This window comes from Rhinoderma darwinii, chromosome 7, assembly GCF_050947455.1.
Source record: "Rhinoderma darwinii isolate aRhiDar2 chromosome 7, aRhiDar2.hap1, whole genome shotgun sequence".
Classification (NCBI taxonomy): Eukaryota; Metazoa; Chordata; class Amphibia; order Anura; family Rhinodermatidae; genus Rhinoderma; species Rhinoderma darwinii.
Genome location: NC_134693.1, coordinates 112,156,496 through 112,182,464, shown reverse-complemented (window position 1 = coordinate 112,182,464; position 25,969 = coordinate 112,156,496). Strand labels below are relative to the sequence as shown.

Genomic DNA, 25,969 nt, shown 5'->3' with positions numbered 1-25,969 from the left:
AATTCTCATGAAGACCACACCATATCCAATTTAAATCTGGATCGGTGATCAGCCGATCATCGCAGGTCAGACATGTAGTATTACATGAATATTCTTATATAAAGTCCAAAAAAAATTGAACATGGTTAAGTATTCCATATAAATACTTTAAACTCAAAATCGACCTGAACAGAGTTATACAAACCAAGGGAAGACAAATGTGTAAATATAAAATATACCTGTAAAATAAAAATGCACAGAAAAATATGAAAATAGAAACCACATAAAGCTGGTAAACGTGAGAAGTTCTACCATACAGCTAGTATATGAATATATAGATGTATCTAGAATTTTAATAATCTGTAATGCATGAAAGCACTATAGCATATGAGTGATTGTAATGCATGTGATATGCTATGTGATTCATGTATACATGGATCCTAACAAATAGACTGTAGTAAAAACTAAGAAGGATACCACTGAAACAAGGTGAACAACAATCGTATTTAAGAAGCTACAGGGGCTCACCTAGCTGTAAGTCTTTTGAGAGTGTTACCAGCCGCCTCGACACGCGTTTCTCAATGGTATTCCTCAGGAGACGCATCCATTTTTTTATTACTTCAATACAAAATAAATGTTGCACTTGTACAAGTAGTTGCATTTAAAGAGGCTCTGTCACCAGATTTTCAAACCCCTATCTCCTATTGCAGCAGATCGGCGCTGCAATGTAGATAACAGTAACGTTTTTTATTTTTTCAAAAACGAGAATTTTTGGCCAAGTTATGACCATTTTTATATTTATGCAAATGAGCCTTTCTTAAGTACAACTGGCCGTGTTTAAAGTTATGTCCAAGTGGGCGTGTATTGTGTGTAACATCTGGGCGTTTTTACTTGTTTTACTAGCTGGGCGTTGTGAATGGAAGTGCATGATGCTGACGAATCAGCATCATCCACTTCTCTTCGTTACCATCCAGCTTCTGGCAGTTCACAGATGCACAGCGTGTCCTCGCTCGTCCGACGGGATGAAGTTCCTGTGGGAGGAAGTGAGTGAAGTCACAGCGTGATCTCGCGAGGACACGCTGTGTGTCTGTGCACTGCCAGAAGCTGGGTGGTAACGAAGAGAAGTGGATGATGCTGATTCGTCAGCATCATACACTTCCATTCACAACGCCCAGCTAGTCAAACATGTAAAAACGCCCAGATGTACACACACAATACACGCCCACTTGTACTTAACATTAAACACGCCCAGTTGTACTTAAGAAAGGTTCATTTGCATAAATATAAAAATGGTCATAACTTGGCCAAAAATGCTCGTTTTTGAAAAAAAAAAACACGTTACTGTTATCTACATTGCAGCGCCGATCTGCTGCAATAGGGGTTTGAAAATCTGGTGACAGAGCCTCTTTAAGCAATATGAAAATGGTTTCAAAAGTGGACCTACGCTTTAAGTTTTTTGGAATAATTGCTTATATTTATGCCATTTGCACTAATCCGTTACTGAGCCGGCATCATTACATATATCTCCATGGGAAAATAAATCCATCTGAACGTGCAATGGCCGTCAATGTTCTTGGATTATGCAGAGCAAATATGAAGCTCTATTATAGTATAACTTCCTGTACACAATAACTTCAGTACACATGCAAAAGCACACAAGTTCATTCTTTACTTTGGGCAGAAAAGCTATTTATCTCCGTTAGATTACTAAAAGAGCAATAAAAAAAAAAAAAAACAAGTTGCAGTGCTGCCTGCTCTCTGGCGGATTATTCCAGTACTTGTATTCAAGTGACAGCTAAGAAACAGGTTCACCAAGATCAACCGAAGTGTCCAGCTGTAGATTGTGAAGCTGAACTTCATGTTCTGCTGCTGCTAAACCTCTTTACTTTTAATTGTAGGTGATTGGTTGCCCTTCAGACTAACTCTTTCCTCTGTCTTTTCAGGTGATTGATCAGTATGAGAAAGATGGCTTCCAGTTCTTGGCCAACGTTTTTAACTCTTCTCATTCCTTCCTGGAAGATTTAACGGGTCTTACATTATTGCATCAGGAGACACAGGCAGCAGAGGTCAGATTTATTTAACCCTTTCTTGTTTGTATATTGATTAGGATGCCGTTCTTTGCACTTGGATGCCTAGCCATGTGCAGGCAGCGCAATTGTTGCTCATGGTTTTTGTTTTTTTATCTGAAACAATGCTTACCCGTCCCCTCCACCATAAGAACTGGGATCCAGTTATGTAAGAGAAAAAAATGCCTGCAGTAAACATGTCACACAAAGAGGCGGATACAGTAAGGCTATGTTCACACAGAGTTTTCACAGACCCAAACAAATGTAACGGCTTTGGTAGGCCAGATAATCGCCATTGGTTATAGAAGAAAAACGTCAAGTCACAGAAAGAAACAACTGATCATAAAGACTACACAATAGAACCTAACTTTTACTTCCTATTGATAAAAAAGGAGGTTGTCATTTAAAAAAGAGGGTGGGTCAAAAAATGTTGTAGGGAAAACAACCGATCCTGTTAAACCCTACCAGGTCACCCTAAATAGAGCAACGCCCCTACTCAAGGTATGTCCCGACCTCCAACCTATACCCTAGATGCCCTGTTAATGACCTATCCTATTTAATATTCTAGAGAACGGGTGGGGTGTAAACACACAGTGAGATTTGGTGGGATACCAATAGGTCAAAAAAAAAAGAAGAAAAAAACAGCAGTGCAGTATTCAGATAAATAACATATTGGCCTATATCACTCAAGGATGGAAAAGTTGTATTTTAAAAAATAATAATATACACATGTACTACATTCCAGATCTCATTGGCCTTATGTTTCTCTAATAGAGGGAGGAACTGCACATAAAAAAAGAAACAAAATAAGTACAGATAATAAACACAGTTCCGACGCGTTTCCCCTGGTAAAATAACAGGTTCATCAGGGAACCACACATTCAAAAAAACTGATTGCCACCAGGATAACTGGTACAACCTGACAGAAAAGCTGCATCAAGAAGCTGTTATAATGTATAAGCTGCCCAATATACTTGACAGGTGAACAGAGAAGAAAAGAAAACACTTCACTAGTCACAGTGTTGTCTGGGTCATTTGTATGTTGCTACTCACGACCCCTGCCACCATGTCAAGTCTGCCACAGACCACTGGTAAGTCTCATTATGTCGAGTGGAGCTAGTTCAGAGATGATTTGAATGAAGATCCCTCACAGTGGATGGTAATAGATGAGTTGGTGATAAGCTTACACAGCTCTGTTCACACACCGTTTTTTTCACACGGATTGTAACACTTTTTCTGCACCGAAATCCGTCAACAGACATTGTCTTCAATGGGTAATTTGGGTTGGATTTCGAAACTTTTTAAATGACATTGTTACTATTTGATGCGGCTTACATGCAAAGAAGCTGTTGGATTTCCACCCGCGGATTATCCATTAAATGGGGCTAATCCGTGCGCAGATCCATGGGACATAGAACTGGAAATCTGCATCAAATACCTGCCAGTAACGCGTGGATGTCTGATTTTTCAGGGTTCAATTCTGTCCTGTGCATAAACCCTAAGAGCTGCTGGTATTTGTTTTTGTTTCTTTCAATATAATGATGGTGAATGTTACAGATGTTCAAAGGGAATCTGTTATACAACAGAGTACATCATGTTTGACCACAGACCACAATGTATCCCTATCACCCCACCCCTATTATCTGATTTGGGGTGTGGTACAATTTTTGGTACGTTATATACCAATTAGTCTGTCCTCTTGGCCAATCATGTCTGAGGCCAATTTTGAATGAGTCTTTATAAGAGGAGATTGCCTCTTACATAGACTCCCGTGGATATGCCGTAAATGACAAAAATTAGATTACACCTTTTAAGGTTTTTAAGTGAAGCATTGAGGAATTGCGATGTAAACATTTACAAGCAGTTTTAGAACAGACCTGTCTAGAATTCACATTCCCAGTGGCTGGCCTCCAGGTTCTATCAGCAGAATACAGGGCTCGATTCGACAACTGTATTTAATGAAGGTATTGTAGACCGACTATTACGATGCCCAATATATCCACACCGATGCTGCCAGGAAAGAAGCCTACCGGAACTTATTTTTCCATTCTGCACTCTAATAATAGATATATATTAGAAAATGGCGGTTCATGCGGTCTGCTGTTTAAATGTTCCGAGGTAAAGTTAACGGTCACCTTCCCAATGCACCATAAGGCCATGTTCACACTACATTCTTTAGAGCGTATAACGATCGTATCACGCTTTGAAATACACTGGGTAACACAGCTTCCCAATGATTTTAATGGCAAATGTTCTTTCTCTGGAACATAGCCTAAGGCTGGATTCACTCGAGCACATTACGTCCGTAATGGACGGAACGTATTTCGGCCGCTAATCCCGGACCGAACACACTGCAGGGAGCCGGGCTCCTAGCATCATAGTTATCTATGATGCTAGGAGTCCCTGCCTCGTTGCAGGACAACTGTCCCGTACTGTAATCATGTTTTCAGTACGGGACAGTAGTTCCACGGAGAGGCAGGGACTCCTAGCATCGTACTATGATGCTAGGAGCCCGGCTCCCTGCAGTGTGTTCGGTCTGGGATTAGTGGCCGAAGTACGTTCCGTCCATTACGGACGTAACATGCTCGTGTGAATTCAGCCTAAGGCTATGTTCACACGGGGTCTTTTGCCGAGTTTTTTGACGCGGAAACCGCGTCGCAAAACTCGGCAGAAACGGCCCGAGAACGCCTCCCATTGATTTCAATGGGAGGCGTCGGCGTCTTTTTCCCGCGAGCAGTAAAACTGCCTCGCGGGAAAAAGAAGCGACATGCCCTATCTTCGGGCGCTTCCGCCTCCGACCTCCCATTGACTGCAATGGGAGGCAGGAGAAAGCGTGTTTTATGCCCGCGGCGCTCAATGGCCGCGGGCGAAAAACGGCGCGATAATTGCTGTTCACACGGAGTATTTTGGGGGAGGAATATCTGCCTCAAAATTCCGTTTGGAACTTTGAGGCAGATATTCCTCCCCCAAAATACTCCGTGTGAACATAGCCTAATACAGCAGTAATATGACCAGCCTCATTGCTGCCTAGTTGGCATTATTTGCACCGGATCCGTCACCATTGAAATCAATGGTGATGCTTCCGTTTGTTTCAGTTTCATGGGTTCCCTTGACGGAAAGCTCCGACGGAACCCATGAACGGAGTTCCAACGCAGGTGTGAACGAAGCCTTAGATCTACCGTCGTTGTCCAGCTAGGCACAGCTTGAGAGCTCTATATCAATGTACTGCTAACAAGCAGTAGCTGGAAGTTAATACTTTACTGAATTGAAGTAGTTTTGTTTACGTTCATATATCTTCTATCTTCCGAATATCATTGTGCTGGATCCAGTTCCTCTTACTATAAATCTCACAGCCTCAGCCGGTGTCTCCTAATAATAGAGCGATGATTCCAGTTACTCTGGGAGCTATTTGGAAACCGCTCTTACCTCATCTCCTAAGATAGCTTCCACCTGACTCCTGAATGCAGCTCTACACAAAGATTTAATGCCGTTTGCTCTTGTATCCAGTGTCAGGATTTGGTAAACTGTTGATCACTGTGAGAAGGTTATTACTGTGTCAGGAGCTTATTAAGAAGTTATTCTGAATGGAGCAGAATTTAGCTTCTTTGTTGGTGTAGAAGCTCTTTGCATCTGCATTGGTGGCTGCGTTAGGGGCTTCTGTCACAAATTCTGTTGTTTCTAGCATGCTGCGCTGTTATTGGTTCTGTCGGGCGCCGCTTGTTTCTGTCATGCAACGGATCCCGAGCTTCTGGTATTCTTGTTCTGCTCTTTTTGACGGAGCAAAACAACGGAGCCCTGAATGCAGATGGGAACAAGCCATTACTGGGATGCTCCGACAGTTGTCAGGTCTGTGTATATAGAAAGCAGGAAATTTAAACCACTTCAGTTGAATTATCAACAACTTCTGTGTATATATGACCGAGAAGAGAAGAAATGCCAACAAACAAGAACATGTAGAGAAATAGAAAAATTGCTTTAATGAAAATTAGAGAAAAAGTATATACTCTAAGGTACAAAACATAGTACCATGAATGAGTACCATTAGTGGATAAATACAAAGAAATATATGGAAATGAAAAACGTACCCATTGATCAACCAGATGAATGCACGGCGATGTGTCTGCCCCAACGCGCGTTTCGGCGCAACTGCCTTCGTCTGGGGGTCATTCGTGGTACTATGTTTTGTACCTTAGAGTATATACTTTTTCTCTAATTACTTCATCTGACACACATTTGTAGTCCGTTACATTTACTCATATTTATGTATTTACGTACCCTGATCATTAGATCATACCATTTGGTTGTCACCATTGCTCGTCTACTTCAGACGTTACTTTTCTTGTATATTGCATGGCGTGTTAGTCTTTTTTAACCTGTTGGTTTATGGATTCTTTTTATCATTATGTATTTATGTGTCATTTTCATTAAAGCAATTTTTCTATTTCTCTACATGTTCTTGTTTGTTGGCATTTCTTCTCTTCTCGGTCATATATTATGCTTTGGATGCCTTAGGGGTATACACCCCCGGATCTGGTTCATATTTGAATATATGCTTGCTGACAGCCGCATTTTTACTTTATTTTGAACCACTCTAGATCCATGCTGTGCTTTTCGGTTATATAACTTCTGTGTATAATAGACAATTTACTTTAAGCCGTGCAATAGTTTTATAGATTCTACATCTTTTAAATACAGATCATGTACTGGGAACAGTTGATAAATCTCATTCAGGTTTGGCTCTCCTCCTTAGTAAATGTAAAAAATCACACTCTTGTTGAGCTTACGGGAACATCGGCAAAAAAAAAAAAATTCTACTAACAGTTGCATTGATATCTCCCTTATCCTAGATACTCTTATGCGCCCCTCCCCCCCCCCCCTCAAAAAAAATTAAAAATAAGAATGTATGAATTACAGGTGCTATCCATTTTGGTCTCCCCTCTCCTTCCAGTGAAATGGGATGTTTGTATAAGGGGAGGCTCTTAGGACTGTTCATTGTCTACAGTGGAGACCAGGTAATCTATGCTCATGCCTATACTATACCTCAGCTAAAGATTGAGGAGGCTATAAAGACAGTGGCTACAAGTTTTCTACAAGATTTATATGCTCCATCTATAGAATTCATTGCAGACTGACAAGTAAATGTAGACGCCAACATGCAGTTATACTGCATAAAAATTATTTTTAATGATATTTTGCTGCCATTGAACTTCACTGCACTAGGCGTTCTTCACCATAAGGTTGCAGTCATATATAGGGCTCGATTTTATTGCTAAAGTTTCTACATATACTGTACATCCATTGGTGCTACAACAGCCCCCCCACTAAATTCACTAGCCACACTTTTTACACCGAATATGGAATTTTTGATCGATCGATCAGAATATTTTGGCATATACTAGTAGGTGGCCATAACATTCAATGATGGGAATACACCTTTATGGCGTACCGCCAGGGAAAATGCTTCACAGTGCTCTAAGATCCTCATATACAGTGTCTTTGTGAAACCTGTCCTTTCGAAGCTCAGCCATTTTTGCCGCAGACCTCTCCTATTTCTTCCTAATCCACTCACAGGAAGTTATCATTATCTATTGTTACAGATATAGTAGAGCTGCAACCCGGTCACAATCACTGTTTCTACAAACCTGCTTGCTCACATTACATTTGCTACTTCTCCCCTTCCCCATTTGTACACTGCTATAGTCATATCCCTCTCACACAGCAGAGAGACTGCCTGCCTGAATCAATGTAAATACTGCTGTAATAACAGGACATTATTAACTAGCAAGTTCCCTCTACAGACACACGAGCCGCTTTTGATTCCCCGTTTGTGTAAGACATCCAAGTATTTTTTTTCTTGTTCTCTGTCAATAATTAAAGAAAGAAGCGCTTCATGGTGCAGAAATCACAACGACACAGGAGATATTGGACAAAGGTGCAAGTGTTACCCTTACCTGAGATAGTTGTGCGATATCCAGGCACAACTCTGATTAAGCGCATAAAGGAGATGTAGTTGCTGCTGCTTCCTAGCCGTTGGTACAATAGGACTCCACCGCGACATTTCAATATTTAAACAGGGAAAAACCACATTGTGTTTAATTTTTTTTATGTATTTGGTCTGATGAAGACGCCTGTCCAGTGCTGAAACGCGTCACCTTATTAAAAGCCGAATTACTAATAACAAGCTTGATGACCTCTTATCCTGATGAAGTAGCGCTATTTAGCTTCCATTCTTTCCTGTTTAAAGAGCCTGTAGGCGATGTCTGGTCATACTCCCGTCGCTTGTGTGAAAGAACTACGGGAGTGACAGCACAGCGTGATCTCGTGAGATCACGCTGTGCTGTGGATTAAGCTGTATATGAATGAAGAGAAGTGTATGACGCTGATTGGTCAGCGTCATACACTTCTCTTTACTTCGCCCACTTGGTCAAGAGTAAAAAAACGCCCACTTGGGCATTAAGAACAAATTTGCATAACACTTAAAATGCTCATAACGTTGTCAAAAATTAACATTTTTAAAGAAACAAAAAAATAAATTACTTATCTACATTGAAGCGCCTATTAGATTAGATAGAAGATAGGGCAGTTATAAACTCGTGACAGAGAGCCGCTTTAAGTAATTCTTTCAATCTATCTATTCTATATATTGTCAGAGGTATAGTGGGTGACTCCTTTGTCTCGATGTAAAAAACTGCACTCCCTGCCCCCCACCCCCACCACCACATAACAATATGCGTATGAATTTGAGTACTGGCAGGGCCACCACAAGGGCAGTACATGTGTTAATGCTATCAAGGGCTTAAAGAGGCTCTGTCACCAGATTATAAGTGCCCTATCTCCTACAAAATCTGATCGGCACTGTAATGTAGAGAACAGTGGTTTTTATTTTGAAAAACAATCATTTTAGATTTATGCTAATTTGTTTCTTAATGACCAACTGGGTGTTTTTACTTTTTACCAACTGGGCGTTGTACAGAGGAGTGTATGACGCTGACCAGTGACCAATCAGAGTCATACACTTCTCATTGTTCCAGCCCATTGTTACAGTGTGATTGTGGAGAGAAAGAAGCTGGGCTGGAACAATGAGAAGTGTATGACGCTGATTGGTCAGTGATTGGTCAGCGTCATATACTCCTCTGTACAACGCCCAGTTGGTAAAACTTAAAAACACGCCCCGTTGGTCAATAAGAACTAATTAGCATAAATTTAAAATTTCTCATAACTTATTCAAAAATTATCGTTTTTCAAAATAAAAACCACTGCTGTTATCTACATTACAGCGCCAATCAGATTATGTAGAAGAAAGGGAATTTATAATCTGGTGACAGAGCCTCTTTAAACTCGCCTATTGGCCCATGAGATGCTCTATATGATCTATGAAATTTCACTAAAAATGTAAAAGAAAAGTGCCCAATTTATTAGACAATGCTTTGCAAACCTGGTTCCTAACATGTTGCCTTTCATTTAGGGCTGAGTGATTACGACCTAACTAAAAATCACGATTAATTGAACATGTAACCTCGATTATGATTAATGAACAATTATTTAGACCACACCACATTTTGCCTGCCACAACCCCTATTTGAATGCTACGCCACTGAATTAATACTTATCCCTGGAGCCTGCTGCATACTACTGTACATAATATACCTCTGACACTGCCCCCACACAGTATATTGCCCCCATAGGGCTCCCCACACAGTATAATGCCCCCATAGCTGCCCTCCTCACAGTATAATGCCCCTATAACTGCCCTCCACACATTATATTGCCCCCATAGCTGCCCTCACACAGTATAATGCCCCCCCATAGCTACCCACACACAGTATAATGCTCCGCTTAACAGCCCGACATGCAGTATAATGCCCCTATAACTGCCCTCCACAGAGTATAAAGTACCCCATAGCTGCCCCCTCACAGTATAATGCCCCTGATGTACCATTGGATTCAACTGTATCTGGGTCCTGATGATGCAGATACGGTTTAAAACGGGAAAAAAATAATTAAAAAAATCGAAATGTGCAAGACGATGTTGATTAATGGCGCTTGATTTCGGTTTATTTTTTGTTTTGATTTGTTGCCCAGCCCTACTTTCATTTAACGCAAGTAGAAATACACTGGCTCCAATTAGTATTCTGCTTCCCCTCCCCCATAGACCCATTAAATATATTGTATCAACCTGAAGGGCTGCGTAAAGATCATATAATTCCCCTTTTTAAAAAAAAATAAGTGGGTTACTGTCCTTTAGAAGAGGTATAACAGCCTTCCTCAGGGGTCCACCAAATATATGCCATAGGGTCCTGGATGGAGTTTGAGAGGCATTAGATGGAGTTCAGAGACCCAGGACATTTGCCCGTATGGGACCCAAATATTAATGCAACCCTCGGCCTAGGGAACAACTTCCTCCATTGTCGCTTAGAACAGGATCTTTTATTGTAATGCTTTCACGTGAAGAATCTCCTCATATTTGACAGCCGGCTTCCTGTGTCTTGTTACAACGTGTTTTAGGAGCTCAGAAAGAATTTTCATTGTGTTTATTGTAGAGAGAAAAAGTTACTTAGCAACAGTAACACCATTATCTGCAGGGACATAAAAAGAGACAGCGCTGGAGTGCTTCGATTTATTATCTCTCTGCTGCTGGCTGTTAGAAAAGGAAACCCCAGCCCTCGATTATAGGGTGTAAAGGACAATCCTAGTTTGTCATGAGACTTCAGGAAAATAAAATTACTAAACATTTTTATTGCTCATTCGATTTGCTGAAGATTCAGCAGAAAATTGTGCTGCAAATATTTTTACTAGGCCAAACAGAGTTGTAAGTAGGTGTAATATTTTAGTTATCTATGAGGTTTTCTCACTTTTTTTTATTATTATTCCCTTAGTAACTAAAGTACTGGATGACATTTATCCATAGCAACCAGTGACTTGTTTGTTTTATGTCTACAATGTAATTAAAGGAGTTGATTTACAAGCTCTACGTAGGCATCCTCAACCATAAAAACTGTGCGGAGATCTAATCAGTGCAGAGAGTATATTACAATATATGAGCGCGTTGTACATGTCTCAATAAAGTTTATTAACAATAAACCGGGCAACCCCTATCAAGCTAAGCTAAAGGATGTCTGCCCTATTTGGCGACACATGCAAACAGCAGAAGTTAAAAAATAATGTACAGTATCACCTTGTTTTTTTCTTTTAATTTTTTTTATAAATGAAAATATAAACTAGAACTTATTTTTTTTTCTAATCTATTTTTAATTTCGTAGTTTGCTTACTGAAAAGTATGTGCAGTATATGCACTCAATACTTGGTCGGGGCTCCTTTTGCATGAATTACTGCATCATTGTGGCGTGGCATGGAGGAGATCAGCCTGTGGCACTGCTGAGGTGTTATGGAAGCCCAGGTTGCTTTGATAGCGGCCTTCAGCTCGTCCTCATTGTTAGGTCTGGTGTCTCTCATCTTCCGCTTGACAATACACTATAGATTCTCTATGGGGTTTAGGTCAGGCGAGTTTGCTGGCCAATCAAGCACAGTGATACTGTGGTTATTAAACCAGGTATTGGTATTTTGGCAGTGTGGGCAGGTGCCAAGTCCTGCTGGAAAATGGAATCCGCATCTCCATAAAGCTTGTCAGCAGAGGGAAGCATGAAGTGCTCGAAAATTTCCTGGTAGACTACTGCGTTGACTTGTGGGGAAAATGTTAGAGGGGCTATTGAGGGAAAAATAGTATTATAAGTGACATCCAGCACGGTTTTACTAAGGACAGAAGTTGTCAAGCCAACCTGATTTGTTTTTATGAAGAGGTGAGCAGAAGCCTAGACAGAGGGGCCGCTGTGGATATAGTGTTGTTGGACTTTGCAAAGGCATTTGACACTGTCCCCCATAGACATCTAATGGGTAAATTAAGGACTATAGGTTTAGAAAGAATAGTTTGTAATTGGATTGAGAATTGGCTCAAGGACCGTATCCAGAGAGTTGTGGTCAATGATTCCTACTCTGAATGGTCCCCGGTTATAAGTGGTGTACCCCCGGGGTTCAATGCTGGGACCACTATTATTCAACTTATATATTAATGATCTAGAGAATGGGATTAATAGCACTATTCGTATTTTTGCAGATGACACCAAGCTATGTAGTATTGTTCAGTCTATGGAAGATGTTCGTGAATTGCAAGCGGATTTAAACAAACTAAGTGTTTGGGTGCCCACTTGGCAAATGTGGTTTATTGTAGATAAATGTAAAGTTATGCATCTAGGTACCAACAACCTGCATGCATCATATGTTCTAGGGGGAGCTACACTGGGGGAGTCACTTGCTGAGAAGGATCTGGGTGTACTTGTAAATCATAAACTAAATAACAGCATGCAGTGTCAATCAGCTGCTTCAAGGGCCAGCAAGATATTGTCGTGTATTAAAAGAGGCATGGACTCGCGGGACAGGGATGTAATATTACCACTTTACAAAGCATTAGTGAGGCCTCATCTAGAATATGCAGTTCAGTTCTGGGCTCCAGTTTGTAGAAAGGATGCCCTGGAGTTCGAAAAAATACAAAGAAGAGCAACGAAGCTAATAAGGGGCATGGAGAATCTAAGTTATGAGGAAGGATTAAAAGAACTAAACCTATTTAGCCTTGAAAAAAAGACGAGTAAGGGGGGACATGATTAACTTATGTAAATATAGTAATGGCACATACAAAAAACATGGTGAAATCCTGTTCCTGGCACTCCCTCCGTCTGGAAAAAAAAAGTTCAACCTGCAGAGGCGACAAGCCTTCTTTACTGTGAGAACTGTGAATCTATGGAATAGTCACCGCAGGAGCCGTCACAGCAGGGACAGTAGATGGCTTTAAAAAAGACTTAGATAATTTCCTATAACAAAAAAATATAAGCTCTTATGTGTAGAAATTTTTTACTTCTCATTCCCATCCCTTGGTTGAACTTGATGGACATGTCTTTTTTCAACCGTATGAACTATGTATGTATGTGAATATATGTATGTGTGTATGTATGTATATATATGTGTATATATATGTATGAATGCATGTGTGTGTGTGTATATATATATATATATATATATATATATAATGTATGTGTGTGTATATACACTACCGTTCAAAAGTTTAGGGTCACTCAGAAATTTCCTTATTTTTTCAAGAAAAGCACAGTTTTTTTCAATGAAAATAACATTAAATTAATCAGAAATACACTCTATACATTGTTAATGTGCTAAATGACTATTCTAGACCCAGACAATTTTGTGTTTTCCATGAAAACTCACACTTATATTTATCAAATGAGTTGCAAAATGACTAGAAAATATAGTCAAGACATTGTGACAAGGTTAGAAATAATGATTTTATTTGAAATAATAATTTTCTCCTTCAAACTTTTGCTTTCGTCAAAGAATGCTCCATTTGCAGCAATTACAGCTTTGCAGACCTTTGGCATTCTAGCTGTTAATTTGCTGAGGTAATCGGGAGAAATTTCACCCCATGCTTCCAGAAGCCCCTCCCACAAGTTGGATTGGCTTGATGGGCACTTCTTGCGTACCATACGGTCAAGCTGCTCCCACAACAGCTCTATGGGGCTGAGATCTGGTGACTGCGCTGGCCACTCCATTACAGATAGAATACCAGATGCCTGCTTCTTCCCTAAATAGTTCTTGCATAATTTGGAGGTGTGTTTTGGGTCATTGTCCTGTTGTAGGATGAAATTGGCTCCAATCAAGCGCTGTTCACAGGGTATGGCATGGCGTTGCAAAATGGAGGGATAGCCTTCCTTATTCAAAATCCCTTTTACCTTGTACAAATCTCCCACTTTACCAGCACCAAAGCAACCCCAGACCATCACATTACCTCCACCATGCTTGACAGATGGTGTCAGGCACTCTTCCAGCATCTTTTCAGTTGTTCTGCGTCTCACAAATGTTCTTCTGTGTGATCCAAACACCTCAAACTTCGATTCGTCTGTCCATAACACTTTTTTTCCCAATCTTCCTCTGTCCAATGTCTGTGTGCTTTTGCCCATATTTATCTTTTCCTTTTTTAGCCAGTCTCAGATATGGCTTTTTCTTTGCCACTTTGCCCTGAAGGCCAGCATCCCGGAGTCGCCTCTTCACTGTAGACGTTGACACTGGCGTTTTGCGGGTACTATTTAATGAAGCTGCCAGTTGAGGACCTGTGAGGCGTCTATTTCTCAAACTAGAGACTCTAATGTACTTGTCTTGTTGCTCGGTTGTGCAGTGGGGCCTCCCACTTCTCTTTCTACTCTGGTTAGAGCCTGTTTGTGCTGTCCTCTGAAGGGAGTAGTACACACCGTTGTAGGAAATCATCAATTTCTTGGCAATTTCTCGCATGGAATAGCCTTCATTTCTAAGAACAAGAATAGACTGTCGAGTTTCACATGAAAGCTCTCTTTTTCTAGCCATTTGGAAAGTTTAATCGAACCCACAAATGTAATGCTCCAGATTCTCAACTAGCTCAAAGGAAGGTCAGTTTTATAGCTCCTCTAAACAGCAAAACTGTTTACAGCGGTGCTAACATAATTGCACAAGGGTTTTCAAGTGTTTTCTAATCATCCATTAGCCTTCTAACACAGTTAGCAAACACAATGTACCATTAGAACACACGAGTGATGGTTGCTGGAAATGGGCCTCTATACACCTATGTAGATATTGCATTAAAAACCAGACGTTTTCAGCTACAATAGTCATTTAGCACATTAACAATGTATAGAGTGTATTTCTGATTAATTTAATGTTACCTTCATTAAAAAAACTGTGCTTTTCTTTAAAAAATAAGGAAATTTCTAAGCGACGCTAAACTTTTGAACGGTAGTGTGTGTATGTGTGTGTGTGTATATATATAATATATATACATTTAATGTTTATGTATGGTAGTTGCTCTGATCACTCGTCCCCATACATTATTATCATGTCGGCAGCGCATCTCCCCGTTTTACACATGATTTTTTTTAACGTTGGCACTGTTACCTTACATTTTCACATCAAGTACAAATTTCCGCGCAAAGTGCGGTTATAACGCCTCTTTACTGCTCATTAAAATGGTCCTTAGCAATGCAGAAGTCCGTATACAACTCTAGTCCTGCCATTATATGTTAATTCTTGTGATATCAGGCAGACTTCCGTGAACAATCAATCATCGAAAACCTCAATTTCTGACACAAAGACCATTGTTACAGAAATGCTTTGCTTTGAGGTGGAAATGCGTCACGAGCCGCTGCATCCTGGCTCAATACTTTGTACATGCTGTGCTTCCCTCAATTAAATATTAAACTTAAATATTTATTTGTACAACAATAAATGTTTATTTCAAATCCGTTTCTGGGAAAAATTTTTACAAAAAGTGAAGAATCACAGAGGGTATGGTTTAAACTTGGCAATTTTAACGCAAATGCAAAATTGTAGAGTAAGAAAAGAAACTAACATTTTTAGTTTAGCAACAAACAAAAAAGCTAAATATATTTCAAAACTTTGAAAATAAGTGCATATAGCTGTATTCTAAATTACAGCGCATTTCTAGTGATCTGAACAATAGACGTCGTTCTGGTTATGTCCTAGAGTCTACACTAAAATTGTTAGTTGTTTTTTTAACAATTTCTGTTCTTAAAGGGGTTTTCCAGTACTTTTTTTATATTGGTGATCTATTTTTAGGATAGACCATCAATATAAATCGGTGGGGGTACGCCTCGCACCGTTCTTATATAGATGACCTATCCTATCTTAGGCTGGGTTCACATGGAGTTTTTTGCAGGCGGAAAATCTGCCTCAAAATTCAGTTTGGAATTTTGAGGCAGATTTTGCTCTGCCTGCGCGCCGTATTTCGGCAAAAAACGCAACGAAATTCGCTTTCTCTGCCTCCCACTGATGTCCATGAAAGGTCGGAGGCGTAAACGCCCGAAGATAGGGCATGTCTCTCCTTTTTCCCGCGAGATGGTTTTTCCGCCCGCTGGAAAAAAACGCCTCCGCCTCCCATTGAAATCAATGGGAGACATTTTCGGCCGTTTTTTTACGCGTTTTCCGACACGGTTTCCGCATCAAAAAACTCAGTGTGAACTCCCCCTTAGGCCATCAATAGAAAAGTCCTGGAAAACCCCTTTAATCTTTTTTCCCCTTCTAATGCACTTGGATTAATACAAGAGGAACGATTTTCTTTTTCTTTTTTTTTTTACTACTGTGACAGGAAGAGACTAAACACCCTGCAGTGTTCCTCTCTCAATGGTCATATTGTAAAGGATCTGCCAGACACAGCTTCTGTGTCGACGCCCGTGGGTAATCAGTCTGCACCTGCTCCTAAGTCTGAGAGAGTGACACGATCTTCTACCAGTCAGGCTGGGAGGCTGAGGAGTGGGAGAGCCTATCACAGCCTGGCCAGACGGAGCTAGCTCCCGCCCTCTGTCTATACCTGCATTTCCTGTTCCTCCTTTGCCTGTGATTCTTTTCTGTTTCTTGGCTCTGCTGCTCCTGCTATGATTATTGACCTTGCTTCATTTTTGACCCTGGCTTTACTGACTACGCTCCTGCTCTGCGATTTGTACCTCGTGCACTCCTGGTTTGACTCGGCTCGTTCACCACTCTTGTTGCTCACTGTGTTGCCGTGGGCAACTGCCCCATTTCCCTTAGCTTCTGTGTACCCTTGTCTGTTTGTCTGTCGTGCACTTATTGAGCGTAGGGACCGTCGCCCAGTTGTACGCCGTCGCCTAGGACGGGCCGTTGCAAGTAGGCAGTGACTGAGTGGCGAGTAGATTAGGGCTCACCTATCTGTCTCCCTACCCCGTCATTACACATATTGTTTGAGCATTGTGTGGCAGTATTATTTAAGCGTTGTACGGCAGCATTTTTCATTATTATGGCTGCACATAGTGTTATTATTGTAGTGCTGTGTGCGCCAAACATGCACCAAGTTCTGAATTTAAGTCTCTGGACTTTATTCCTGCTAAATGCAACTATTTGAACTAAAGTATGTTTGCACTGAGGATGGCAAGCTCTCCGTGTCCTTCACCACATTAGACTCTGCCAATGCTGCAAGTATTTTAGCACTATGTGACCGTTCTAGCATATTATTTTTAGCTATTCAGATGTGTCCCCTATAGGGTCAGTTCACATGTAGCGTAATTACTGCAAATTTTCAGAAACAGAATTTGTTGCAGAAAATCCGCAGCAAATACAGTAGTAGCAAAGTGGATGAGATAAAACAAATCTCATCCACATGCTGAGTAAATACTGAGTGGAAAACACGCTCAGAAATTGAACTGCGGTGAGGAATTTTATTCTGCATCTTGTATTTGCGTAGATGCTGCTTATTTGTTGCGGGTTTACCCCATTGAATTCAATGATGAGGTAAAACCTGCAACAAATAGCAGGCACGTTGCAGCAACTTCGCTGCAAAAAACGCAACTCGGCCTCTTTGGATTACATTTCATCTCATGTGACCAGGCTGCAGCAGTCTCCTGTGCTGAAACAACGCACAGCACACGGACCCATTGATTTCAATGGGGCTATTCACACATGAACTTTTGACGCAGCGAGTGTCCGTTGCGTCAAACTGCATGTCCTATATTAGTGCGTTTTCATCACCTAGTCGCCCATTGAAGTCAACGGGTGCGTGAAAGCCACGGACCGCACAAGAACGCACATAGTTGTGCTGTACGTGTTTCACGCATCAATTACATTGAAAAAAAAAAAAAGTGCTTGCAAGTGTGCGTGAAAAACATGCCACGCGCAAAGCACAGTGATTCAAAAACGCAATTCAGGGGGGCGTGGCCAGCAGTCGATGGCGCCGGTCGCATAAGCTGAGAGCTCCGCGCCCTGCCACGCAGATCCAGCAGCCTACAGCGGGGAAAGGTGCCTCATATGGGGAAAAAAAGACCCCAAGGGTCTAGACTCACCCCTGCAGCACAGCACCAGGTCGCCGCCGCTCCACCAACGATCGACGGCTACTTTCTTCGGCGGCAAGCCACGCCGCTCCCTCAGCCGCAGCCATCTTGGACAGCCTCGTGTCAGAAGGAAGGGGAGATGTCCGAGCAGGGAGAGGAGACAGTGCCCCACGTACAGGGTAAGCTGAATAGCCGGATGGCTAAAGTTAACCCTCCCAGCTCCCCTAAGCTGTCCTCCACCTCGTCCTGTGAACAGCAGGGAAGGGGGTCCCCTATCCCAGGAGCAATGGAGGCCAGGCCACGAGGAGCATCAGCTCAGTCAGAGGCCCCAGTACACCTGCTTGAACCACCAATGTCACAGCCCTCAGCACAAATGGCCCTACAGATTTGGCCTGCACCTAAACCTCAACGGCCCACGATCCAGCAGCCGGGGAGGAGAGACGATCTGGGGGATACACCATCTTTGACCCCCTATGCCCAGGCCCCTGTATATGCCTCAGATTCTGACCTGGAGGATTCAGCCTCACTTCCTTTAGATGTGCCCCCTATGTGGAGGGAATGTTTCTCACAGTTGCCCACTAAAGAGGACTTTAAGAGTATGATACAAGAAGTGAAGGCAGCTTTTCGTTCAGAATTGGCGGGGGTGTCGCAGCATGTACAGCAGATTGCTACGAGGGTGGAGGCTCTAGAAGATGACCACGATGCCACTAGGCGCCATGTCTCCGTGATACAGTCTTCAGTGTCCTCCCAGCTGGCGTTCATTAGAGATATGCAACTGCATCTAGAGGATTTGGATAACAGAGGTCGCCGTCATAATATAAGGATAAGGGGCATACCGGAGCCCTCGGGGTCTGAAGATCTTCCCATCGTGTTAGAGACTATCTTTAACGACCTTTTGGGTGCACCCCCGTCTAATCGGATACCGCTTGACAGAGCGCATAGAGCACTGAAACCAAAATCCATTACATCTCAGCCCAGAGATATCATCTGCTGTGTCCAGGATTTCCGCACTAAGGAGGACATTATGCTTAAAGCCCGTCAGCGTAAAGACCTGGAGTATGCCGGTGTGCCGATTCAGTTATTTCCGGATCTCTCCTGGATTACGTTACAGAAAAGACGTCTGCTTCGTCCGCTTCTCGCAGCCCTACGGGACCACAATATTATTTATCGATGGGGGTTTCCGTTCTCCCTTACAGCCCGAAGAGATGGTGTTTCTGCAACCCTGAGGTACCCAGGGGATTTGCCTCATTTCTGTGACTCCCTTGGTATACCAACGCCCAAGATGCAGAATTGGGAGACTCCTTTGCCGCCTTCGTCTCCACCTCCAGTCTGGCAGTCGGTCCGAAATAAGCGGAGGACCTCTCCAAGACGACAGTCTAACCGAAGTTCACCAAGACCTGATTTGAATTGATGGACGCTGCGCAGATACACGGCACCTCCGTAATATATGTGAGGGAGCCTGGTCACCCATACCAGCTGCTCCCTTCGCCAGTTGCACTATCCTAGGCTAAAAATGCATTTAGGATTATATTTCTGATTTTATGTTGCTTCTCTTTAATTCGTTAACGTAAATTGTGGCAGGGCGCGATTGCCCGGGATACACTTGGCTCTTTCACCCCCTTTTTTGTTTGTTTTTTTCTCGGCCTGTACGTATTTATACGTACTTTTGTACTAGGTTCCTCGACTGTTGAGACCCGACCTCCTTTTTTTGATAGGGGTAATTTGTTTTGCAGTTCTCCCTCTGTTTTTAGAGAGAGTTGCAAAGGGTAATATTGTATTACCAGTTTTCTTTTGCTTTAATATCACCCGCCCCAGGGTATAGTATTCTCCCTGGTAGTATTTTCTGAGTGTGTTTGAAATTCATTGATCTCATGCATTTCTCTTTGTTCTCACTGCAGATATGTGTATTGTCTCCCTGGTACGTCTTTACCCCAGTGTCTTTCCCTCCCCTCCTACTTTCATCCGAAATAACACCTGAGACGACAGTGAATCCTCCAAGAACCTCCAAGGTAGAAGGACGCCGTAGAACACTGCTTGCTTTGAAACCGACATGGGACTGGCCCCGACATAACTGTGAGCTGTATACATCCGCACTTTCCACATCCTTCTTTACTCTTTCATACATCTTTGACCATGGTTAAATTTGTCACACTTAATGTCAAGGGTCTCAACTCCAATGTGAAGAGACGCTTGCTTCTCAGGGAGCTGAAATCGCTTGGAGCGGAAGTTGCTTTTCTGCAGGAAACACACTTAGATTCATCCGGAACTTTCCAATTTGCCCGAGGGGCGTATCCTGCTGTGTACTCTGCCTCGTCAGGTCGCAAAAGGGAGGGGGTGGCCATTTTGATAGCAGCTTCCTGCCCCATACAAGTTCACACCTCACATCTAGATCCGAAAGGCAGATATGTTATAATAGAGGGGACTTTGTTTGGACAGCCCATTGTTTTATGTAACGTTTACTCTCCTAATACCGCACAGATTCCATTCCTACGTAGACTCCTTTCTAAACTCCAGACGCTTCCTAGGGGGGCATGGCTGGTGGGAGGAGATTTTAATGTCCCGTTCTCCACGTCCATGGATAGGGTCTCTCTTACACACGCTACTCCGACGCCCACCCTTACAGGACTTTCTACACGTTTTAGGCAACTAATTAGAGAGCACCAGCTCTATGATTTGTGGCGAGTGGATCACCCAGGTGATAGGTCCTATACCTTCTTCTCCCATACGCACAGCACTCATACACGCTTAGATTACTTTTTTGGTAATGTCCCTGCCCTCCGTGCGCTCCAGGGGGCGAATATAGACCCCATCTCTTGGTCAGATCACGCACCAGTTTCTGTGTCCCTGCAGATAGGGAAACCAAATGCGAGAGTATGTCATTGGCACTTAAACGAAACTTTGATTAAGTCCCCTGCTCTTAGGGACAGCCTGGCCGGACATATGCGGGAATTTTATGCACTTAATGAGGGATCGGTTCCTTCAGTATCCACTCTTTGGGAGGCGCATAAGGCGGTGATGAGAGGGCAATGCATAGTAATGGGATCTAGATTGAAAAGAGACTCTCGGGCCAAACGGGTGGCTCTCCATCGGACAATTACTAAGTTGGAGAGAGAAATGGGGATTAAACCGGCGGTCCCGACACTACGGAAATTGATAGAGGCTAGAGCACAACTCAAGGACTTAGCTATGAAGGGGGTAGAAAAGTCATTACTATACACAAAAAGGAAATATTACGACAAAGGTAATAAGGCGCACTCGCTTCTGGCCAGACTATTGCGGGATCAGGCGACTGTTCTTACTCCACAGGCGGTTCGGGATAAGGCGGGCATACTCCAGCATCACCCAGACACGATAGCCACACTTTTTCATGACTATTATAAATCCTTATACCACCTGCCAAATACCTTACCAACTGATCCGGCTCGTCGGAGGGAAACGCTGCAAGCATATCTCTCTTCCTGTGCTCTCCCTAAACTGAAAGATGAGGAGCTTTCATCCCTGAATGCCCCGATCTCTGCGGAGGAATTGTTTGATATATTGAAGGACCTCCCTAGTGGTAAGGCCCCTGGACCAGATGGCTTTATATATGGGTATTATAAGACCTTTGCAGAGATCTTGGTTCCACGGATGGCTTCCTTATTTAATGAATTCCTACAGGGTTCTCCCATCCCTCAAACATTCCTGCATTCTCATATCACGCTGATCCCTAAACCGGGTAAAGACCACGCAGAGTGCTCCAATTACAGACCCATAGCCCTTCTGAATTCGGATCTAAAAATTTTCACCCGTCTTCTAGCTAATAGACTCAATGTTTGGCTCCCTTCTTTGATTCACAAAGACCAAGTGGGCTTTGTGCCTCTTAGGCAAGGAGGAGACAACACACGAAGGGCCCTTGACCTCATTGATGCCCTCCAAAAGCAAAAGGAATCGGCGATCCTTCTTAGTCTAGATGCAGAGAAGGCGTTTGACCGCTTGGGATGGCCATTTATGTTCGAAACTCTAAATTCATTTGGGATTTCGGGCCCTTATTTGACAGCACTGCGTGGTCTCTACTCCAAACCGACAGCGGCAATTAAACTCCCACACTCCACCTCCCCTCCGTTTCAAATCTGGAATGGTACACGTCAGGGGTGTCCCCTATCCCCACTTTTATTTGTGCTATGCATAGAACCTTTAGCAGCTCAAATACGGAAATCCAGGGATATAGCGGGGGTCCAGATACAAGATAAAGAGTTTAAGGTTTCCCTGTTTGCAGATGACGTCCTCTTGACTATCACTAAACCTCATACCTCCCTCCCTAACCTTACTACAGTTCTCCGTAGGTATGGGAGGCTGTCAGGATATAAAACTAATACATCTAAAACGGAAGCGCTCCCTCTTAATGTCCCACACCAGGAGCTCCAGCTACTCAAACACAACTACACCTACAACTGGAAGGAAACCTCCCTGACTTACTTAGGAGTTCAACTCACTCCCTCCTATACGTCGGTTTACAAGGCTAATTTCCCCTCTCTGTTTGTAGAGCTACGTCAGCTAATGGCCAGGTGGGATCCTCTTCCCATGTCATTTTTTGGGCGCATAGCAGCGGTCAAAATGACCTTGCTCCCTAAATTACTGTACTACTTTGAGACTTTGCCGGTAGCAGTACCTATGAAGGAATTGCGGGCCATGCAGTCTTCTATCCTCAGGTTCATATGGCATTCCGGCAGACATCGAATTCCGAAATCAGTTTTATTATCGGGTCGATCTGCGGGTGGGCTATCGGTCCCTGATGTGGTGAAGTACTACTGGGCGGCACACCTCCGTCGCATACCCAGCTGGGTGTCTTTAAGGGCGTACAATAAATGGACCGAAATAGAGAAGCTATGGATGGCCCCGGTCCACCCAAACTCCCTGTTATGGGGTGACCCACTGGTAATGCCGAATGCATCTTTATTGGGTCCCATGAGATTTCAAAGGGAGGTGTGGGAAACCTGTAAAAACCGCTTCCATTTGGCATCGGGTTGCCCGCCCTTGACTTCGGTACTCTACACTCCCACTATTCCGGGGGGCACTACCTCCCGAATAGTCCGATTGTGGACGGGAATTGAGGTATTTCACCTGGCTGATATGGTTGATCCCCACACGCAAGAGCTTCACCCGTTTTCATACTTTCAAAAACATCATAATATTCCCTCCGCTGCGTTCTTTCACTATCTTCAGGTTAGACATTACATGCAGCAAACTTTTAGATCCACGCGGGTTACTGCACCTACAAGCTTCGAAAGGTTATGTCGGTATGCTACCACCACTAGGGGGCTTATCTCAGCCATTTATGCATTATTGCTATCCCCGGAGGGTTCCCCTCCGCCTGGGCATAGATACATGTTGAAGTGGGAGGCCTTACTGAATAAATCCATCCCGCTCTCATTGTGGCAGATTATTTGGTCACAAGCAGCTAAAACCTCCATCTGCACTGCATATAAGGAAAACCAATATAAAATCCTTATGTTTTGGTACCACACCCCTGCCTTTCTGCATAGCTTCAATCCGGGTATTCCGTCGGAATGCTGGCGTTGTAGAGGTCAGAGAGGTGATCTGTTCCATATTTTCTGGAGCTGTTCACTGGTACAACAGTATTGGTTGGAAGTTAAGAACTTGGCATTGGCGGTGTTGCAGCAGGATATTCCCTTAGATCCTCTTCATTACCTCCTAAATGTTCCCCCTAGGTCTTTGGGGAAATCACCATCTCGACTCTTTCGACACTTTCTCACAGCCGCTAAGACGTTGATAGCGTGGAAATGGAGACAGACAACCCCTCCCTCCCACATCGACTTAGTAACTAGAATTAGGGAAATACGTACAATGGAACATATGATGGCCTCTATTGACAATGAACTGGACAGGTTCAAAGTGGTATGGGACCCGTGGGACAAGTATTGGATACAGGGAACTCAAGATTAGGTGGTAGGTGGAGCTCCGACTATCCCCCCCCCCTCACCCCCTTAAACCCCTGTGTTTTTTCCCAGATGTTTTGTCTGTCTATTGAAAGTTACTGTCTTACTATGTGAATTGCATGGCCCTTCATGCTGCTCTAAGTTATATGTATATTTTTGAAAAATTTTCAATAAAAACACAGTTGAAACCAAAAACGCAATTCACACGGACAGATTTACACGCCTGTGAATGTAGCCTTACTTTCTCTTGAATTGTGTTAAAGTGTAGCTAAACGTTTGACAAACTTCTGACATGTCTGTTCGGCTTTTTCCGGAAATAAATGTATCTGTGTACGGACTCAATAGAAAGTCTGAGTCCGTACACTGATACATCGGCTTTCCGGAAAAAGCCGAACAGACACGAAGCAGCTGAGCGGTCATACGAGCACTACAGCGGCTTCGTTCTAGCGTTTGGTGGGGGTCTCCATGCTCGGACCCCCACCAATCCAAACTTCTGACATGTCTCTAGGATAGGTCAGAAGTTTGTCAAACGTTTAGCTACACTTTAAAGAGGATCTGTCACCAGATTTTGCAACCCCTATCTCCTATTGCAGCAGATCGGCGCTGCAATGTAGATTACAGTAACGTTTTTTTGTTTTTTTTTTAAAACGAGCATTTTTGGCCAAGTTATGACCATTTTTATATTTATGCAAATGAGGCTTTCTAACGTACAACTGGGTGTGTTTAAAGTTATGTACAAGTGGGCGTGTATTGTGTGTGTACATCTGGGCGTTTTTACTTCTTTTACTAGCTGGGCGTTGTGACTAGGAGTGTATGATGCTGACGAATCAGCATCATCCACTTCTCTTCGTTAACACCCAGCTTCTGGCAGTTCACAGACACACAGCGTGTTCTCGAGAGATCACGCTGTGACGTAACTTCTCCAGGTCCTGCATCGTGTCGGACGAGCGAGGACACATCGGCATCAGAGGCTACATTTGATTCTGCAGCAGCATCGGCGTTTGCAGGTAAGTCGATGTAGCTACTTACCTGCAAACGCTGATGCTGCTGCTGAATCAACTGTAGCCTCTGGTGCCGATGTGTCCTCGCTCGTCCGACACGATGCAGGACCTGGGGAAGTGACGACACAGCGTGATCTCTCGAGAACACGCTGTGTCTGTGCACTGCCAGAAGCTGGGTGTTAACGAAGAGAAGTGGATGATGCTGATTCGTCAGCATCATACACTCCTAGTCACAACGCCCAGCTAGTAAAAGAAGTAAAAACGCCCAGATGTACATACACAATACACGCCCAGTTGTACATAACTTTAAACACGCCCAGTTGTACTTTAGAAAGCCTCATTTGCATAAATATAAAAATGGTCATAACTTGGCCAAAAATGCTCGTTTAAAAAAAAAAAAAAAAACGTTACTGTCATCTACATTGCAGCGCCGATCTGCTGCAATAGGAGATAGGGGTTGCAAAATCTGGTGACAGATCCTCTTTAAGTTATACAATTTGTCATACTTGTTCAATACAATCTTGCGCCATCCAGTAAAAAAAACAAATACATTAAACGTATACTTTTTTTTAACATGGGAGACTATAGAAGACAGATGGCCGACGTATAGTATCCATCATAGGCATCCGTCGGCCCTTTGTCACCCATAGACTCCCTTGTTAAACAATTTATAAATTTAAAGTATTTGGTAAAACCGACATGTCAGGAGAGCAGGCCGGTCCTCTTTAAAGATAATTGAAACAAATACTGCACTTCAAATTCGGCACAGATCCTGTCCCTTTGAGTCCTTCTACTAATACAGTATAGTTTATTCTTCGTAGTTAAATATATATAAGCCATATAGTTGTATGGCAGCTCAAAGCTCCGCTGACCATACGAATGTTATTTACCAGATTATTTATACTACAACTAGCAGAAAAATTGCACTCACATCTCATTCTGCCCTTTTTCTACCAAGATTTATTTTTTTCCTGGTCCAGAGCCTTCCTTAGGTCTACACCTCTGCTTTATTTCAGTGTGGTAAAGAGAATAAAGTTGTACAACAGTGTCCAACAGCTGCCCATATTTACTATCTGATTGAACATGTACTTCGCTTTTTA

General features: G+C 42.8%; 1 protein-coding gene across 4 annotated transcripts in view; it reads left to right on the top strand.

Annotated features, from left to right (window-relative positions):
* ATG7 (autophagy related 7) overlaps positions 1–25,969 on the top strand; it is a 259,880-nt gene that overhangs the window by 126,383 nt on the left and 107,528 nt on the right. For all 4 annotated transcript variants that reach the window (XM_075833851.1, XM_075833852.1, XM_075833848.1 and 1 more), the window contains exon 18: positions 1,923–2,045. In XM_075833851.1, coding sequence (XP_075689966.1) covers positions 1,923–2,045 — 123 coding nt within the window. The remainder of the gene's footprint in view (positions 1–1,922; positions 2,046–25,969) is intronic.